Raw genomic sequence first — 20,899 nt, 5'->3', positions numbered from 1 at the left:
AGCCAGGATAAAGGTGATTTTCTTTTTTTTTTCTTTTGCTTTTAGCTAAGTCTCTTGTAAGCAGTTGCACTTGCTGAAATTAACAGCAAGTTTCTCAGACAGTGTGTCTTTCTAGGACTGATAACACTCGATGTTTATAGTTACTGCTAGAGACTGGTAGGTAGAGCCAAGGACACTGCTCAGGTCTGAGGAAAACATAAAGAGGTCCCTCCTGCAGCCCTCCTCTGGGGAGGAACGGACAAGACAGATGCCAGAATTGACCAAACAGAGTATTCCATCACATATACGTCATCCTCAGTATAAATTTGAGGGATCGCGAGGGCCAAGCCAGATTCCCTGCTTCCGGCTGCCTGCCCTTCCTGCCTTTCCTGCTTCCCTTCCTTCACCCGGCATCCTGGAGGGATCCAGTCCGTTCGTCTGCCTGTGGTCCTGATCCGTGCCAGCCCATATCTGTGTGTTCCTGCCTCCAGTTCCCAACTGCTGCCGACTCCAGGAGTCCAGCCTGGACTTTCCCAGAGCTGCCCTGCAGACTCGGTGGTGACGTGAGAGCTAGTGGGGGAAAGGGGGGAGGAATGTGGTATCCATTTTCTTGTATATTTGTATATATTTAGTAATTTTTTCCTATTTATCATTACTGTTTCATTAAAGTTGTGTAGTTTAGTTTCCAACCCATAAGTCTCTCTCCCTTATTCTCTCTCCTTTCTTATAAGGGAGGAGAGAGAGATTAATAGAGAGCGTCTGTTACTCGGTTTAATTGCCGGGCCAGTGTTAAACCGTGACAGGCGACTAAGACTTTTCCTTACACAGGACAATATGAGCTGAGAAACAACAATAATCAACAGTGTCCTGGTTTGGGCCAGGATAAAGGTGATTTTTCTGAGTTTCTTGTAGATGGTTGAACTTGCTGAGGTTGACAGCAAGTTTCTCAAATGGAGTATTCCATCCCATGTGCGTCATCCTCGGTATGGAGTTGGGGGATCGCGAGGACCGAGCCACACCCTTACCAGCTGATCGGCCTCACCTGGGATCACCAGCAGAAGTGCTGGGTACCACCCCCCTTAACAGCTAATTGGTCTCACCTGTAGTACTATAAAAGACCAGCAGAAGCTCCCTGGCTGCCTGCCTGTGGCCCTGCTTGCTGGCCTGCCTGCCTGGCTGCCTCCCTGGCTGGCTGCCTGCTGCCCTGCCTGCTGCCCGGTTGCTTGCCTGCCTGCCTGCCTGCCTTCACCCGGCATCTTGAAAGGATCCCATCCAGTCCGTTTGCCTGCCTGTGTTCCTGCCTCCTGTGTGTCCAGCCTGGACTTTCCCGGGGCTGCCCTGCAGCCTTGGTTTGCGTGGGAGTTGTTGGGGGAGAGGGGGGAGGGAGTCTGGTGTTCGTTCTCTTGTGTGTTTGTGTGTATATATATATATATGGCATTTTTTCTTTTCTTTTTTTCCCTGTTTACCATTGTTGTTTCATTAAAGTTGATTGGTTTAGCCTCCAACCCATAAGTCTCTCTCCTTTCTTATCAAGGAGGAGAGAGAGATTAATAGAGAGCATCTGTCACCCGGTTTAATCGCCAGGCCAGTGTTAAATCGTGACAAACATTATTATCCCAACAATTTTTAACCCAAGCAACAATAATGAGGAAAGCATAGGGGTCAGTCCCCAACCTTGAAACCAAGAAGTGATAATACCATCCAGAGGACTAACTTGTTGCTCTATTTGTTGTGTGTGTTGTTTCAAATATTGTATGCTGGCATGAATACTCTCATTGTGATCAGAAAGATTCATCTAGCACATGCCATCAAAGTCCTCACAACCATGACCTTGAGCAAGTAACAAAAAATCTATAGCAGCTTGGTTTTGCAACAGTGCATGTCGTAAGCTCTTTTGATCCATTAAAAGTTCTTCCAAAATCTTAGTAGTTGTATTAGCTTGCTTTTCAGCCCAGCATGCTAGTTTAGCAAGATTATTCAAGGCATTTCCAGCTGCTGCTCCTGGAGTAAATATAGCTAATGCTGTCCTAGCTGCTACACTTAATAATTCTACCTCATCATCACACGTTGGCGCTAGCCCAATGCTGCATTCTCTGCGAACCTTCTGTATGGGAATATTTCTCAACTCAGCAAAGCGAGAGGCAAAAATGGTTAGCGATCCTAGGTAGCAGGGTCTACCAACAATATTATGAGGAATTCCCTGCCATGCTCTATCACCGCAAATAAAAAATATTCCTGAAGGCAAAGCTTTAGCAGTATCATTAACCCAAATTAGTTCTATAGGGCCGGAACTATGAGTTTCCCCAATGTCTCCCATCCTGGTTACATTTTTACTAGAGTTATTATATCCACAGTAGCCTGATCCCAGGCTATACTCTGCCATAGTAGGGGAAATATCTTGCCAGCTTACTGGGTAGGGCTTACCGACATATTTCGGTCCAAATACAATACAAGTAAGGGTCCAATTTCCAGTGACATTGCCAATAGCCTCGGAACCCAACAAATTTAATTCTTGTGGGTCCCAAGGGAGAGTAACATTTAACCCTTGGATCAATGCTGCTGAACAATTACCTGATGACACACTGTTCTTGCACCAACTCGTGTGCATGAAGGAGACTTTCCCATTTTAAAGGCCACTGCTCAACCCAGACCGGCTCATCAATTTTCCACCGGAGAGGAATTGGGAAAGTCCATGCAATGGCCGTAGCTATAAAGGGAGGTCTGTAGTCAGCACCATTCCCATCTGAGCAAGCACATCCCGTCCAATTAATGCAGATACCCCATCTGGAAGAGGAATTATTGACGCTGAGCAAGACACAGTTCACCCTCCCATAATCAACTGTAGTGGCAGTGATCTTTAAGCCAGCGTCAGTCTTCCAACACCTGCAACCGTATCTGCAGAAACAACTGTGGGCCAGTGTGGTGGCCATTCTTGTGCTGCCACCACTGTGACATCTGCACCAGTATCTAGCAAAGCTGTTTTTCGGGGCTTTCACCTTATTTTCTACCCAAAATGATTCCTCCCATGGTGCCGATTTGGTTTTGGGAGTAGGAGATGAAGGAGAGGGAAGAGGGAACTATCTTGCCATCAATAGTAGTTGAGGGCAAGAAAACTGTATTAGTAGCTGGCGGCATTGGATAAGGGGAACTTGTTTCTGCTTTATTTACAGCCCCCGCAGCTCTAAGGCATGCTACAGCAGCTTGTGCTGCTTTTTATTCCTCCTGGTTCTGTTTCAGTGCATTTATAACTGTTCTCCACGGTTTTCCCGGCTTTTTATTAACCTTATCATCCTCCAAACTAGCATTCCATAACTTACCACCAAATGTGCACCACTCCCCCACATCAAAAGCCGTATTAGGGTCAACAAAGCATCCCTGTGCAGCTCCATAAGCTAACAACCCTGCCAGTTCCTTGGCTAAATCCTTATCTAACACTCCCCGCTTTTCTAAAAAGTATTTAAGGAGATCATACGCCGCTTGCCTTTCCATTACGCGTAATGTTTACCTGACAACCGTTGCAGCCCTTGCAAGACAGTGGCGGCCCGTAGTCAGCCAAGATTCTTCTGTAAGAATCACTCTGGGCACGGAGCCTAGTCTTCTGCCTCCTGTACTGCTGCAGAACTAGCTGGCAAAACTGGAGGACACAGAAGAAGCTCCTGCAGGGGATGCACTTCGATCTCCTGAGCAGGCAGGAGCTGCTCCAATTTTTTGGGGTGCACCTGCTGTGGACGGAAGAGGTAGGATCCTTATCTATGGAGGAGCTCAAGAGGAAAATGATGTTACCTTTTCGTGAGGTGGTTTGTATTGTCAGCACTGACTGTGCTCCCTGGTGACTTCAGTGCAGGCATCAGGAGGAGCAGCACAAGAAGCTTTGTGAAGTTGCTGATTTGTTACTTTTTGGCCTTGTCAGGCTGTTGTGATTTGTGTGCTCCACGTCTACTGCCAGGATTCTGTCCCATAGAATTAATTTTTTAATATAAATGAACTCTAGATTGGAACCTGTTCTTCTTTTAGTTTTTTTAAGTGTGTTATATCAGAACTCTGTGGCAAATGGGCAGCAGAGAGTGTTCAGGGAGCATTTCTTGGCATTAACAGTGCAGTCTGGCTGGCACTGCAAAGCGCATCATGAGAGTCCCTTTGCTGTGCTGCAGTAACAGAGGGTTAGGGGGTAAGCTGGGGTGATCCTGAGAGACTTTCTGAGGTCCTCTGAAGTGTATGTTTTGGGGAGGAGTCCTTGTGCCACATCCATTCCATGTGCTTGTGGTCAAATCAAGAGAAGCAGCACTCCCTCCTGCTCTGAGGCAGGCCCTCTCCTACATCGTCCCGATCCTAGTCGCAGTAGCCTTCCTAACCCTGGTAGAACGAAAAGTACTAAGCTACACACAAGCCCGCAAAGGACCCAACACTGTAGGCCCATTCGGACTTCTCCAGCCAATAGCGGAGGGGGTAAAACTATTTATCAAAGAACCAATCCGCCTATCAACATCCTCCCCCCTCCTATTTATCACAACCCCAATGCTTGCCCTCCTGGGAGGGTTGTAAATGGAAATGTGGGGTAAATTGGAAATGTGGGGTTTTTTTTCTATTCCATTCCATAAACCAGGTGTGCAGAAAATGAAAAAGTGTAAAGAGGAGCAGATGTGGCAGCAGCAAGAAGTAAGAGCCAGAGACTGATGAAAAATTCAAAGCCAAAATCCAGATGATTTTATTTACAGAAAGTACAAAAAAAAGAAGGGGAGGGGAGTAGGAAGTGAAAAGGAAAGGGGAGGGGGAGAGGATGGAAAGGGGAGGGGGAGAGGATGGAAAGGGGAGGGGGAGAGGATGGAAAGGGGAGGGGGAGAGGATGGAAAGGGGAGGGGGAGAGGATGGAAAGGGGAGGGGGAGAGGATGGAAAGGGGAGGGGGAGAGGATGGAAAGGGGAGGGGGAGAGGATGGAAAGGGGAGGGGGAGAGGATGGAAAGGGGAGGGGGAGAGGATGGAAAGGGGAGGGGGAGAGGGGGAAAGGGGAGGGGGAGAGGGGGAAAGGGGAGGGGGAGAGGGGGGAAAGGGGAGGGGGAGAGGGGGGAAAGGGGAGGGGGAGAGGGGGGAAAGGGGAGGGGGAGAGGGGGGAAAGGGGAGGGGGAGAGGGGGGAAAGGGGAGAGGGAGAGGGGGGAAAGGGGAGAGGGAGAGGGGGGAAAGGGGAGGGGGAGAGGGGGGAAAGGGGAGAGGGGGAAAGGGGGTAGGGCGGGAAAGGGGGTAGGGCGGGAAAGGGGGGGGGGGGGGGGGAAGGGGGGGGGGGGTAAAGGGGAGGATGGCAAAGGGGAGGGGGACTACGCATCAAAAAAATACCAGGGAAGGGCAACAGGGCTGTCATCCATCCAACCAACTAAGAACATTTATTCAGACTGACAGAAACATCTTTTCATGTCTTCTAATCCATCACAAGATATGGAATCAGCTCCCAAGGATGTAATTTAAAGTTCATCAGTGTCTGGCAAGAAAAGAGATAAGATTCTTCGTGTTACTTTTACAGGAGAGAGGGGCAAAGAGGTCACTGTCAGAACATTATGGCTACGAAGCCAGAGCTGAACACTCTCTGTGGTTAAAAGCAGACAGCAACAGAAGGAAATTGGCTCAGGGGCTTCCTGCTTTCAAACAGCACCGGTCACTCCAAAGCTGTGACTCTGGAGTAATCATCACAAAATAGGTGCAACTCCTCCTGGGACATCAGGCCTCACATCACAGAACAGGTTTGATGCCACGGATGACAAACATTCAACTCCCCTGACGATTGCCTGAACACTACTGAGTGAGCTTTCCCTAAAGAAAGGATAACTTTTGATTAGCCTCTTCTTGCCTATTCAAATAAAAAGACTGCAACAGAGGAGCTACAAACACAAGCAATGAGCAAGGGACAGCAAAGACCAAAAACTGACAGCAGAGGGTGTGTGTTATGGGTCAGTGCTGAAGGCAGCCACTGGACAAGGGAGGAGAAGTGATGGCTGAAGTCTGAAACTCTGTGTAAGGGCTCCTTTTATGTTTGTGATTGAGGATTAACTCCAGTGAAAGGTGACTTCAGATTAAGCCAAGTGTATCTGTGTGGAGGAAATAGGTAAGATTCCTTTCTGATGGGTTTTGTTTTGGGTTTTTTTTTTTCAGGCAGCTGTTTAAAGCTCTACAAAGCATTTTGTAAGCAGAAAGTTTCCACGTTCAAGTAAGTGTAAAGCTAGCGGAAAAAAACCCTGTGCTTAGCACAGGAACTAAACAGATTTCAAGATGTTGTTTTCAAGAGGTAGGAGCAGTCATCTTTTTACTTTTACATAACACATTACCATGTCCAGGTTCTTCAGAGGCAAATTCATCCAGTTCCCACCTGTACTAGAATTATACAGAAAACACACCATTAACATTGTGCAATATTAAACTTCTAAAACATTCTTCAAATCCACACAAAAACAGGCAGTAACTCCAAGGGCCAAAGAAGTGAGGCCATAAACCAGCAGAGTGGAGGGAAGGGCCCCCTCTGCAGGACTAAAGGGAGAGCAGTGACCAAATTCACAGCTCCTCCAGGAGAACCCCTCTACAAACCCAAATGCCTCCTACACACAGTGGATCTCCCACACTGAAGTATGAAGTGAGATTTGTTGCAGATTTATTTATTGTAGTCAGACATCCTAGGTAAGAAAATTTTATTTAAAGCTTAGCTGGGAACATCCTATGGCATCATCTTTGGTTTCTGGGCACTCTTGGAAAACAGCACTCAAAACCCAAACTTTTCACCCCTAGCACACCTAGATGTTGTGTTGGGATGAGGAGGAGTTACACCATGAGTAATCCCTGCAAATGAGTTGTGAGGATGGGATTTCAAAATGTCTACCTTGGCTGCAGAAGAGGAAATCCTGTTCATCAATAATTCTGCTCCTATGGGTGAACTGGGATGCCTCCTACTGGACTTGGACTTCTGTTCAGAACCAGGATGTCCCAGGTGAGTTGAGTGGTAAACTGGATTTGCAGCCACTGATGGGAAGTGTGTTCTTCCACCTTCCATGAAGCTTTCTGTAGGCTTTTCCTATTTTTTTTTTTTTTTTTTTTTTTTCCCCCATCAGTTCTGAAACATTCAGACACAAAGAATTATCTCTGGTAGGAATAGATTAGGAATGACCAAACCCATTTGACCTGAAGGGTTCTGGGGAGCCTACATCATAGGAGCCAAACCTGCAAGAGTTACCAAGACTTGGGATTGCTCAGCACTAAAGCTTCAAAGCAATCTGTGAACGGAGTTTGCTCTGGAATTTTGGGACAACTTCATCTACCTTGGTTTTAGCCTCTCCCAATTCCTTTTCCAAGCCAGGTTGGCTTCCTCCAGGTTCCTGCAGCGCCTCGTAGCAACTTCCAGTGAAGCTTCTGCCACAGACAGCTTTTTAATGTCACCTCTCTGACATTAAATGAAATGGTTAGATGAGCATGAAAAAAGTCATAAGGACATGAATTCTGTCTTTAACTTATTTGATTATTCAGTTACAACTGTCTTGAATTCAAAAAGTAGGAAACTTTTGCCTGCCACCAGCAGTCAGCCCCTCCAAACTCACGGAGCAGCTAATGGAGGTTTCTGTTTTCTAATACATAAAAAAATATTATAGTATAGATAATATTATACTTTTTGAACAATACACCAGCATACACTGAATCATGTTATTTTTTTTAACCAAACCCAAAGCAACCTGTTTGATGCAAGAGCCACAGGTTGACTGCAGATACTACTCTGGTGACTAAAGGCATGACTTTGTATGAGATGGTTCTTGGGTCTCTTTCTGCATTCTACAAAGAATTAAATTAATACATTAAATTAATAATTAAATTAAGACATTAAATTAATACCAAGTTAATTTTAGAGTAACAACTTTCATAAATCTGGACAGTCCCTCCTTTCCTCCAGCCACCCACCCAACTACCATCTCCCAAAGGAACCTGGTGTTTTGGCACTAGGAATACAAAGTTTTTCCCAGGGTAAAACCATTGACAGCACTCCTGGAGTTCTTCCCCCTCTTCCCTTTTACAGAAACTGAAAAAATGAAGAATAAGGTGGTTATATCTGACACATGCAGGTATTCACCTCACTCAAACACCCCAGGGTTGAGAGGAAGAAAGAAATGGAATTTTAAAGCACTGTGCACATCACTATTCACAGACAAACAGCGTCTAACAGGACTAGTTCCTGTTTTCCAGAAAATAAAAATTAACAAAATGGGTACAGCAACTTTTAAAACTTTGCTGTGCCTGGGACTGGTGGAATTTGCAGAAAAAAACTTTAACATTCTAATCAGTCTTCTGACAAGTTAATTAGCCTAACACAGCCACACAGAAGAAATTTAAATATTGCTGCACATCACAAAATAGAGAAGAGAAAGCTTAGTGGCTGAAATTGACTTTTTTGAGGAACAGGCAGGTCCCAAAAGACAGAATGCAGAAATGAACAGCAAAACACTGCTTAGAGCCTTCAAATATGCAAAAAGTGTGTCCTTTACCTCCCTTTTTTTTTTAGTTTTTCAGCCTCATAGTTTAAGACTTCTTCTCTTAAACCAGCACACTTGGCCTTTAATTCCTTGTTCATCTTTTCCAGCATGGAAACTTGCTTTTCAGCAGAGTTTGTGGAAAGTGTCATTAAAGCACCCCTGTGCAGCAGCTGATGGAATAAATGGCTTTCCCTCTGGAGCTGGGCCAGTGCCTCCTGTGTGGACAGGATCACAGAATCATTAATGCTGGAAAAAAACCTCTAGGATCCTCCAGTCCAGCTGGGAAACCAACACCACTAAACCATGTCCCCAAAGTCAGAATAATGTGCTCCCCTCTCCCCTGAGGTGTTACACAGGACTCCAGACCCCTCTGCCCAGCCCTGCCCCAGATAATCCAACAGGATGCCTGCCCTATTCCCCTCATAAATACCCTAAGAAAAAAGTCTTTTCAAACACTTCTTAGCATGGCCCAACACACATGTTTTGCAGATGCAGGGAAAGCATCAAAGGTCACCAAATTCCAAGGTTTCTTGCATGAGCTTTCTCTTACAAAGAGGAAGACCAAGTATGTTTAATCACACACATCAGCCTTTTACAGACAAATCTTCTTTACTTCAAGATGTATTTTGTATGGGGGAAAAAAATGCATTTGACTGCATTGTTTGCAGGAACAACACAGCCCAGCTGGAAATAAAGCACAGAACAGGAAATACCCAGCATTGTGGAAACGATTTTTCCCCACCCTAAGAAAACTGTACCCAACTTCAGACAGCAACACCACCTTCCTCTGCACGACTCTGCCATCACCAGTAGTCACTTTCTGCTCATTTTCTTTACCTTATTGTAAAATTTACTCTATAATTACTCTCAATTTACTCTATAATTTTACTTAGCAGTCCGGACTCTAATTCAAAACATTTGGCTTCACATACCTGCACCCCAGAGTTGTCAGTGGCTTCCTTTAGGCTTTTTTTTTTTTTTTTTTTTTTTGCTGGTGATGACACATGGAAAGTTCACCTCCAGGGAAAACCACAGTCTTCTTCCAAGGATTTTTCCAGCAATGGAGAGCAGAGTTATAGCTCAGTAGTGTGAGCAGTTTGACTTTTCTCCTTTCTTCTTCTACAGGGTGATGACTGCAGCATGGTGTTTTCACCAAAGCTGTTTCTCACTGGATCTTTTGGAAGACAGTGAAATTTTAGAGGTTCTCTTCTCTTTGTCAACAATTCTTGGAACTCTCAGGTGTTTTCCTCAAAGCAATCTTTGGTTTTCTTTGAGGAGCACCCTGGGGATTCTTCAGAGATTGCAGAATGCTCTTTTTAATGTGCTTCCAGAGCACTTCAGGAGAGAGAGCTATGGGATGATCTAAAAGCCCAGCTTGAAGGTTTACCGGGAAGCTGTTTCTCACTGTACCTTTTGGAAGACAGTGAAATTTGAGAGCTTCTTTTCTTTGTCAACACTTCTGGGATCTCTTGGGTGAGATCCCAATCTTTGATTTTCTTTGAGGAGAACCCTGGGGATTCTTCAGAGGACTGCAGGATGCTCTTGTTAATGTGCTGCCAAAGCACTTCAGGAGAGGGATCTATGGGATGATCTAAAAGCCCAGCTTGAAGGTTTACCGGGAAGCTGTTTCTCACTGTACCTTTTGGAAGATGGTTCACTTTGAGCCTCCTCCCTGGGATGCCACCCCTCTTAGGTTTGGGCTTCAAGCAGAGGGGTAAGTCTGCATAGCACAAGGCAGTGGTCTGTAGGACATTCTGCACCAGGCACCGCTCGGCTAGGACGGACACGGCCAACATTTCTCTGGCGCACTAAGACACAGTCAGTGAGGTGTCAGTGCTTGGATCCAGGATGCTTCCAGGTTGTCTTCAGGCTGTCTTTCTGCTGGAAGAGAGTGTTGGTGATGGTGAGCTGCTACTCAGCACAAAACTCCAGCAGGAGACATCTATTGTCATTACAGTTTCCAACACCGTGCTTGCCCAGGACTCCTTTCCAGGCTTCATAGTTCTTTCCTACTGCGGTGTTGAAGTCACCAAGGATTATGATCTTAGCATCTGCAGGAACCTTTTGGGTGAGGCAGTGCAGGTGGGTGTAGAATTTGATTTTTTTCTGCATGGTCAGCCTGGAGGGTTGGGGCACACATACTGAGGAGAACAACATGGTGCTTGTTGTGGAGTGGGAGGCGTAAGGAAAAGATGAGACCCCCAATGAGCGGTCGGCAGATTTTCAAGTTTGGAGGCCTGGAATATCCATGAATAAAAAGCATAATCCTCAGCTGTCAGCCCAGCAGTGTCTTCATGGGAAACATCAGCACTGTAATGAAGGAGAACTTTGATCAAATGAAGATTCCTACCAGCAGCAGCAATCATGGGTGGGGTTCTGAAGGATTCAAAACATTCTATGAAATGGATCATTTTACACAGACTCTGTCATGATTTTCATTCCTGCTTGCTCTCAGAAAAAAGGTCCACAGGACCACACCCCATTAACTTGTGCAAAGGAATAAAGAGAAAAAAAGAATCTTGTTTCCCACTAATTCGTTCCATTCATATCTCTGTGGTTCTCATCCATGCCTGAGGAAAGAGAAAAGGGTGGAAATAAAGCCAGCACACTGATTTCTGGAAAAGAGAATGAAGGGCCAGGCAAAATACAGACCCTTTGGGGAATAGAACTTGCCTGCACTGTTCTCCTTCCCCCCACCTCCCTGGAAAAGATATCCCAACAAGCTATCCCAAACCTCCCCCTGAGCAGGTACTTCTCATCTCACTGCACATCTCTTCATACTGGGCTCCCTGGCAGCACTCACCTTCCCAAGAACTCTTTTTCAGAAAGCAATGTTGACTGACTGCCTCCCCACCCAGGGTGCTTGAGCACAGAGTGAGCTGCACCCTGTGAGACTCTGGGAGATGATACTCAGAGGCTGGGAGCTCAACTCCACAACAGCACTGGCACTCCTGACACAGCCACTCTCACAACCAAGAACTTTCTGAAGATCACAACTGGCAAGGAGGGGTAAACCAGCCTACTCCTAGAGTTTCAACAAGTTCCACTCTAACAGGTGAAATCCATGCACTCTCACCCCACAGAGCCTTCACTGCCACAGAAGCCACACCAGACAAATACATCAGGGCTGAAAGTAATCTGCAGCAGTCATTCTTTCCATTGGACCAAATAGCAACTGCAACATTCTTGCAGCCTTAGGGTTTCTATCACGAAGTTGGAACCAAAACCCAAAAGCATCAAGAGACAGAACATTGCCAGTATAAGATTCCACCCAACATTAAACAGTACTTGGCTACAAACCTTGTACCTGGCTGCAGGGAAAAGGGACTATTGATTATTAAGGAGACGAATAAGAAAGAAAAATGGCCTTCAGTTCCAAGGTCTTCTTCAGGGAGAAAGAAAAACATGTAAATGAAGCAAGTTAAAACATCAACAGTGCCAAGACTCCTGTGACACAAGAGTGCAGATGGAAAACAAAATCAGAAAAGGAACAGAAACAGACCATATGGTTTGGAACTACAAACGAACTGGAACAGCCCTGCTCATGGATTCTCTTCAGCAGAAGTAAAGAACAGGATTTCAAAATGCTTACCCATGCCTCATAGGCTGCAACCCTGTTTCTTCTTCTTCTAATGCACTTCTCATGGAGTGCAGTATTGGCTTTCTGTAGTTCATTAAGACAGAGGGAGGGCTAAAGGAACCTTCCTCACAAATACGCCATCTCAGGTTTACAGATATAATGCTGACCAGATGCAGAAGAGGAAGTTTTGGAGGAAAACACACAAGAAAAAAAGTCATCCCTTAAAACACTGCAAAAAGCACGTACCCACCTTTTCAGTGTTTTGTAGGCATCTTCTCTTTTTCACTTCCTCCAGATACAGCTTTTCATATTTTTGCTTTAGAACAATGCTCTCCCTCAGGGTCCTTTCACTGTCCAACTCCTGTTCAAGGTCTCCAATTCTGCAGAGCAGTAGCTTTCTCTCTGAATTCATCGTTGTCATGGGCTCTGCTCTGTTCCACTCTGTCCTGGGAAGCTGCCTGCTCCTGAAGCAAGTAACACACTTTTACCCACCACAAAGAAAAAGGGAACTCTCCCACCCCTCAGCTGAACCTGCCCAGTGTCAAGGGCACCGATTTCCTCCCTGAGGCACCTGAGCCTCCTCACTCCCCTCAGCAACCCAGGCAGAACCCCGGAGCTACCACAGGCAAGAATTCTTCTCCCTCAGAAAGAATCCCTCCCTCTCAGCACTGTTATTCATCAAAGCTTCTAAAGAAGGAACACTGTCTCTGTAGGAGAGAGCAGAGAGAAAAGGGTTCCTCAAGGAAGGAGTCGTCCCCCCACCACCACTTTGGTGGCTTCTGTTCTCAGAACTGATGGGTGATGTTTCTCACCTCTGCATGCAGCTGCTGTTTGGGCTTCTCCAGTTGTTCCTGGTTCCTCCCCAGGATGGACATCTCTGCTCACTGAGCCTGAGTTTGGTTTTCTCCCTGCACGCCTGCCTCAGGCTTTGCCTCCAGCTTCCAAAAAAGTTCATCAAGCTCTAGACAGAGACAAAAAACAAACAGAAAAGAAAAGGAACTCAGCAGGATATAAGAGAAGTCAATCTATGAAAAATTGGTAAAGGGCTGGGCACCAGGACTGTATTTGACAATTTGACAAACATCTGCTGACTCAGTACCAAAATCAGAGTGAAACCAAGGGCTTCCTTTTAAAAAAAGAACAGCTGTCACATCATTTCTGATAGGATTCCTCAGGTTCCCAGCCCTTCTCAGTTCTCCTGCAGCAGGTCACACACCAAGAGGCACCAAACTGATAGCATTTCACCCACAGGCCTACCTGGAAAAGCACTGGGACTATTCTGCTGGGAGATGCTCGTGTGCCCATGGGAAGTCGAACACACCCATACCTGCCCACCCACCTTCTGGTTTCAGCACAAACACCACATCTCATGCTTTAGAGGAATTTTTACACACTGTCAGCACAGTCAAGCTTCATTATGGAACTGACAAACACACAATCTATTTTTTCTCTACACTGAGAAATTTTTAAATAGTGGTTCAGAACATGGCCTTTACTGAAGGAGGAAGATGTATTCTCCACTGTAGGTGAAAGCTGCAGTTTATTTTAAAAATGTGCAGGAAATATCAGCCTTTCTTTAGGCCCCCATGCTCAACTACAGCTCTGTCCTTCTCTTCCCCCCCTCCAGAAGCAGACTTTTTCTGTATCCATTGAACATCAGACTTGATATCCTGTCAGTCATTAAAAGGGGAGGAAACTGGCACGGTGGAAACTTGAAAGAGGCTCTAACAGAAGGAAGAAGCTTCACTTATTTGAGAGGACAGGAGACAACGGATATATGCTTGAGCATAGGAGGTTCCATATAAATACGAGGAGAATTTTTTTCCCTGTGAGGGTGACAGAGCACTGGCACAGGCTGCCCAGGGAGGCTGTGGAGTCTCCTTCCCTGGAGACATTCAAACCCCACCTGGATCTGTTCCTATGTGACCTCCTGCAGGTGACCCTGCTCTGGCAGGGGGTTGGACTCCATCATCTTTTGAGGTCCCATCCAACCCTAAACTTTCTCTGATTCTATTTAAATCTGCCTCAATGTAATGACCTTCCCTGTCATTCAAAATAACTCTTCCAAGAGCAACACAAAAACTTGACAAACTTTTGCACTAATCATGAGCCCCAGCAAAGGCAGGTGACTTTTCTTTCATGCTACTCAGCAGCAATAACCGCCTCAAAAGCACTTTTGGGAACTCTGCTTCTGGGTCCCCAGGACAAGGGAAAGGTGGGCTGAGACAGCCACTAGTGAGCAACAAGTTCAACAACATTTTCTGCATCACCTCACTGCACCGTGCCCAGGGAAGCAATGACACCATTTACAAAAGCAAAACCTGAACTTTCTCCAGCTCAAGTCATGCCTAAGATGGGGATTGAGGGTGGCCTTGGGCAAAGCCAGCTTCATACAGTTCTTCTGAGTGATGGTGGCATTCCATATGGTGGCCTGGACTGGGTCTCACTGCTCTCAGCCCTGACACTCACCCATGGACACCATATCCTGGCAGGAATGCAGATCTGCCTGTCCCCAGGGGCTGCCCTGGGGATCTGCACCTTTGGCTCATCCCCATGGCTCTCTGCTACCAGAGCTCTGCTGCTCTTCTTGGGGAGGGCGTGTGGGACTGCTCCTGCCCCTGGAGCTCATGGACCCTGACAGCCTTGTGGGGACTCTTCCCATCTCCCTGCCTCTACACAACAGCAGCCCTTCAGGTGCCTTGCAGAGACTGCTTTGCACATCACCTTTTCATCTTGACCCATCAGGAGAACTGCTTTGCTATTGGGCACACAACAGGATCTACAGGCAGGACCTGCACCTCATGTTCTCCCCACGGCAGCTGCACTACACCTCCATCTGTCAGCCAACTTCCACAGAGAGCCAAGGGACACAATTCCTGAGAATATTTCATCAGATTTCCCACCCAACAGGCCAGTATCTAACAATGGAAACAGATGCCCCCACTGAACCAAAGGCAAAGAGGTGATTTTGATTCACATCTTCTTCTCCTTCTTGCTGTTCTCTAAGCCAAACCAGCCAAGAGCTGGCAGCTGCTCTGAATTTCTACTTACATTTTTTTCCTCTGCAGAAAAGAAGAAAAGGGAAATACTGCTCCTTGGAACCTGGCAGCTGTTTCTTGTTTCCCAGGCACTAGCTCATTTGCCCCCCATTCCTTCAGTATGTTTTTCTGCAAGGTTTTTAAGCTCCCACTACCCTCAAAACATGCAGCAGCTCTTCCAGACACTGAACTGGAAGCACGAAACATTTTACCCTGCCCAGAAACACAGGGGTCAGAAGATGACCAGAAGAAATCCAGGGAAAAATGGGCAACTGCATCCTTACTCGATGTGGTAAGCTGATAGCAAACCCCACCAGCAGCTCTGCCTGATACAACCACTCCAAAATTTTGACACAGGGACCCAGCTAGCTTTTATCTGCTTCCTGGAGGATCCCTAAAGGATCACAAGAGAGTCTGAGCCTGAAGAGCAGGAATAAGAGAAACACCTGAATAGAGAAGTACTCAACAAAATGTGAACAAGGTGGTGCTGGGTATTGGCTGGTCCTCTGGAGGGTTTCCTGGGCTCACCTGTTTCAAGAATTCATTCTTTCTTTCTGCCTTCCAAGTGGAGAACCATGGTCTCCAGGCTGCAATCTTGGCTTCAGCCTCTTTTTCCTCACGCTGTGTAAGTCCTTTGATGGCAGAGATGGCACAACCTGCTTTTGCAGCTGTGAGAGCAACAGTGACAAAAGGAAAAACTTTTCAGATCAGCAGTGCTATTTATGCTGCTACCCAAAGGGACCAAGATTTGCCTAGCAGATCCAGCACCAAAGTGGAACAGAACCTGCTGATCCAGCTCAACTATCTAGAACACAAGTTTACTGGATGCTTTAGCAGCACTCTGTAAGAAAAAGAAAAGCAGAAAACACACGAGCCTCTCATGTACCTGCTGCTGGTGCTGCTCCTCTGCAGCTGCCCGTGATGCTCCTAAGCTGGTCATCAAGTCTTCCAGGTGGTCATGAATCTACAAAAGCAGGAAAAGAAGCAAGAAGACACACTCTGACTTTCCAGCCTGAAAGTTGTAGATTCCTCCTTACCGAAAATGAATACTACATCCACCTCTTCACCTCTTTATTCCTATTATACCCAACACCAATGATCAAAATGGCCATAGTTTGAGGTCACTGTAAAACTGGTTGCAGTCATCTCCTCTGCTCTTTTCTTCAAGGAGAGGGAGAACACCATGCGGGACACAAAGAAACTTCAGTGAAAACCATCAGGAGGAGCATCTGAAAACCATGCCCTGTGAACCAAAGGGGAAGGACCAGCACCCTGACTACCGTCCCTCTCCTCAGCAGCAGTACAGCAAAGTCACACTTGCACAAGCAGTCTTCACAAGAGCCCTCATGCACCAGTTCAATACAAAAATGAACAAAGGCACACCGAGTGGCCAAAGGAAAAGCAGTTCTGCACAACAAAAGCTCTGGGGAGTCTGTTTTTGTTCCAGCCTGGGGATGCCAGTCAGGCCTCTGGCACAAGCTGCTTGCCATCAATATCCCCTGAGGACAGCAAGTGTCTGAAGTGGCATCTGAGGCCAGGAGGGGCCTAAGGCAGACAACAGTCACACCACTGGATTTGGGACAAATCCTGCACTTTTAAAGCATTAAGGAGCGTTTCCTGAGTTACCATGGAAAACTCTTAAAACCAGAAAGCTGGGGATGGGCCAGAATGCTGTCCCAGCACCCTGTATGCAGGAGAAAGCAGGAACTGAGCTCCCCTCAGCTCTCCAGGAAAACCTCATCTTAGCATTTCCCCACAGCAATCGGTAAGAAGCTCAGGAGCTCAAAACAAGGCAAGTTGAGGACCAGCTTACTGAGGCAGAGGCTTGCAGGGTTCCCTCAAGGGCTTCAATCATACGTCTTTGCTGCTGGACTCTGCCTTCCAGTCTGGCGTTTTCCATGGAAAGGCTTAAAAAGAAATACAGGCCTTATTAGAGAAATCCACCAGAGCAGCAATTCTTAAAGAGCAGCAGGGGAAAAAACAAACAAAAGCGTCTTCAAAACCATCTGTTAACTTGCTGTGATGCAACGAGGCTGTGCTGTGGTTTTCACACAACCCCAGACAGCGACAGACACCTTGGTTCTCTGTGTCAGTCTCTTACCACTGCACACGCTCTTCCAGCTCTTTTACTCTAGCCCTGGTCTCAGAAGATGATGACAGGAGGTCTTTAAGTTTTTGGGACTTCTCTCTTAGTTTTCTTTTCCTATCCTTGTAGTGATGAATCTGATGCTCATATTGAAGCTGCTGCTCTTCCAGTTCCCGACACTGTCAAAACACAGCAAGAATCCATATCAGCTGGGAGAACTCTTCTAGAGAAAAAAACACTGCTGCTGAAGAACTCAAGCATGACTGCCCATGTCTGCACACACCTGCTACCCAAAGAACTGTCATCAGTTGAAATACATTTAAACTTTCACTTCTACTAGCAAATGAACACAAACCCTTTTACTTTGCCATCCTCTAGACTGCTCTCTCCCATCCCTCTCCTGATCCCCTAAAGCATGGTTCCAAGCACCAACACTCACCCTCCAACTCTTTAAGGGACTCATGGCACCCACTGCTTTCCTCCTCCATTGAAAACTGAAATGAAACTTGATCCCTCTCCTAAACTGCCTTCAGTCACTTCATCCCCTCTCATAAGGAGATAAAGATGATTTCTGTTTCAGAATATATACATATGGAGAATAAGGTACAAAACCATTCTGAACATGATTTTATGGTGGTCTTGGCAGTGCTGGGTTAACACCTGGACTTGATGCCTAAAGGTCTTTTCCAACCAAAAAGATTCTGTCATCCTCTGTTACCAGAGGGGGGGGGGGGGTGAGGGGAAGCACCGTGAGCATAAAGAAGTCCAGAATTTCTACTGCCCTTCAGAAATCAGACAAACTGCTGGGCCAAACCACATGCAATGAGCAACAAACACGTCAGTCACTAACCTCAGACCAAGTAAGGACACCGTGTCCTCATGCCACGGACATGGACATCAAGTTTATTAGTGTGATTCCTCCACACATCATCCCATCTCTGGGATGTGCTGGAGTTTGTTCTGGAATTCTGGGACAAATTCATGTACCTTGGATTTAGCCTCTCCCAGTTCCTTTTCCAAGCCCAGGCTGGCTTCCTCCAGGTTCCTGCAGCGCTTCGTAGCAACTTCCAGCGAAGCTTCTGCCACAGACAGCTTTTTAAGAGCTTCACCAAGCTCCTGCTGCAGCTTTCTGACATTGCCCTGATGAAATGGTTAGATGAGCACAAAAAAGGTTACAAGAACATGAACTATGCCTTTACTTTAACTTATATGATTATACACTTAGACCTGTCTTGGGACTCAATCCCAAAGGGAGGAAAATTTTGCCTGCCACCAGCAGTCAAAAGCTGAGCACCTCTAAATTATCACCAGCTGCTCATGAGGATTTCTGTTTTCTAATACCTACAAAAGGCTCAAGTATTAATCATCTTGCACACTACACCGGCATACCTGAATCAGGTATTTTTTTAACAAAACTCAAAGCAATCTCTTGTCACAGTTTGACTGCAGATATTACTCTGGTGACTAAAGGCAGGACTTTGTATTAGATGGTTCTTGGGTCTGTTTCTCCATTCTACAAAGAGAATTAAATGAATACTTGGATCTGAAAGCTCTTCTGACAAACACTTGAGGTTTATATTGAAACACATCTCTGTCTGTTTCCTTACCAAGTTCATTTCGGAGTAACAACTGCCTCCCTGCTGACACATTTGCCTTCACAAATCTGGACAGGCCCTCCATTCATCCAGCCACCCACCCAACTACCATCTCCCAAAGGAACCTGGTATTTTGGCACTAGGAATACAAAGTGATTCACAGGGGGAAACCATTGACAGCACTGCTGGAGTTCTTCTCCTTCTTCCCTCAAAGAACCCAAAAAAATGAAGAATAAGGTGGTTATCTGACACATGGCAGGTATTCACCTAGCTCAAACGCTCCGGGGTTGAGAGGAAGAAAGAAATGGAATTTTAAAGCACTGTTCACATCACTAAGGCAGGCAAACAGCACACCAGTGTCTAATTACTCAACAGGACTAGCTCCTGTTTTCCAGAAAGTAAAGATTAACAAAATGGGTATGGCAACTTTTAAACCTTTACTCTGCCTGGGACTGGTAGAATTTGCAGAACAACAGTTTAAATGACATCCTAACAAGTCTTCTGACCAGCTAATTAGTTAACACAGACACAAAGAACAAATTTAAATATTGCTACACATCACAAAATACACAATAGAAAGCTTAGGTCAGTGGCTGAAATTGACCTCTTGAGCAACAGGAAGGTCGCTCAGAAGGGGGCTCAAAACACAAACAGAAATTAACACCAAAAAAGTTGCCTTCAACACTGCAAACAGTGTATACTTTACCTCTCTTTTTACTTTGTCAGCCTCATATTTAGAGATTTGTTCTCTTAAATCAGTGCAATCGGCCTTTAATGCCTTGTTCCTCTTTTCCAGCATGTACACTTGTTTCTCAGCAGCAGCACTGACTTGTTGGAAAACTTCATTAAACCGTTCCTGGGCAACAGTCACTGCCCTTCCTTGGATGAGCTGCTGCTCCTGCAGGTTTTCCAGCAGCTGATGGAATAAATGCCTTTCCCTCTGGAGCTGGGCCAATGCCGCCTGCATGGACAGAGTCATAGCATAGAACCACAGAATCATTAAGCCTGGAAAAGACCTCTGGATCCTCCAGTCCAACTGGGAAACCAACACCACCATGCCCACTAAACCGTGTCCCGGAAGTGGAAATAATGTGCTCCGCTCTCCCCTGAGGTGTTACACAGCACTCCAGACCCCTCTGCCCAGCCCTGCCCCAGATGCCCAACACCAACAGGATGCCTGCCCGATTCCCCTCATGAATGCCCTCAGAAAAAATCCTTTTCAAACACTTCCTCGTAGTGAAATGAGGCAACCAGGTGCCACTAATTGCCAGGTAGTGGATCTTCTTACCCGACTCCTTGGGTTTTCTGCTAATGCTAGTTTGCGCCGGACTAGCTCCCTTTCTTCTGATTCATCTGAGCATGGGCTAGATCAAGGTCTCTGCCGCATTCTCTATCAGATGTAGCAAGATGAACCTCTTTTAGGGCACGGCGCTCCAAGGTCCAGCCAGGTGTTCCAGCAGAAACTCATGAATAATGCTCTGAGCCTATTGCCCTCAGGGCTGACTAGCCTGGATCAGTGCTACTGCTCCAAGAAGCAGCTAACCTCCTCCTCCCAGCTTTCCTCAGCAGGGAGCTTTATTGGCCCCCTAATCCTGCTCATGCGCAGTAGGGGCCTGCCCTAATCAGGCACAGGTGGGCTTAACACAAGCTTATGCCCACTACCTCGCAATTAGTGGCACCTGGTTGCCTCACTTCACTACACTTCCTGACATGGCCAAACACACACATGTTTTGCAGAGGCAGGGAAAGCTTCAAAGGTCACCAAAGTTCAAGGTTTCTTGCATGAGCTTTCTCTCACAAAGAGGAAGGAAGACCAGGCATGTTTAATCACACAGATCAGCCTGTTACTGAAAAATCTCCCTCTTCCCTTCAATATGCATTTTGCATTGGGAAAAAAAAAAAAAAGCATTTGACTGCATTGTTTGTCTGCACAGCACAGCAGGAACAACACTGGGCAAAACTGAAGGAAACCAGCTGGAAACAAAGCAGCAGTACAGCAAATATCCTGCATCTGGCAAGGATTTTTCCTCATCCTAAGAGGACTGTACCAACTTCAGACAGCAACACCACCTTCCTCTGCACGACTCTGCCATCACCATTAGTCACTTTCTGGTTACTTTTCTTTACC

The 20,899-nt window shown here is 46.2% G+C and overlaps 1 protein-coding gene across 1 annotated transcript; it reads right to left on the bottom strand.

The window, feature by feature from the left end:
* Positions 1 to 17,067: 17,067 nt before the first annotated feature.
* Positions 17,068 to 19,750, bottom strand: LOC139804228 (ankyrin repeat domain-containing protein 26-like). Its single transcript, XM_071761239.1, has 3 exons — positions 19,478 to 19,750; positions 18,164 to 18,316; positions 17,068 to 17,355 (listed from the first exon to the last, which is right to left on the bottom strand). The coding sequence occupies exons 1-3, from the start codon at positions 19,748 to 19,750 to the stop codon at positions 17,188 to 17,190; spliced, it is 594 nt and encodes a 197-aa protein (XP_071617340.1). The 3' UTR covers positions 17,068 to 17,187.
* Between the last annotated feature and the right edge of the window lie 1,149 nt (positions 19,751 to 20,899).

This window comes from Heliangelus exortis, chromosome 17 (genome assembly GCF_036169615.1).
Source record: "Heliangelus exortis chromosome 17, bHelExo1.hap1, whole genome shotgun sequence".
Taxonomy (NCBI): domain Eukaryota; kingdom Metazoa; phylum Chordata; class Aves; order Apodiformes; family Trochilidae; genus Heliangelus; species Heliangelus exortis.
The sequence above is the reverse complement of the archived record's forward strand: the minus strand, read 5'-3'. Positions and strand labels throughout refer to the sequence as shown.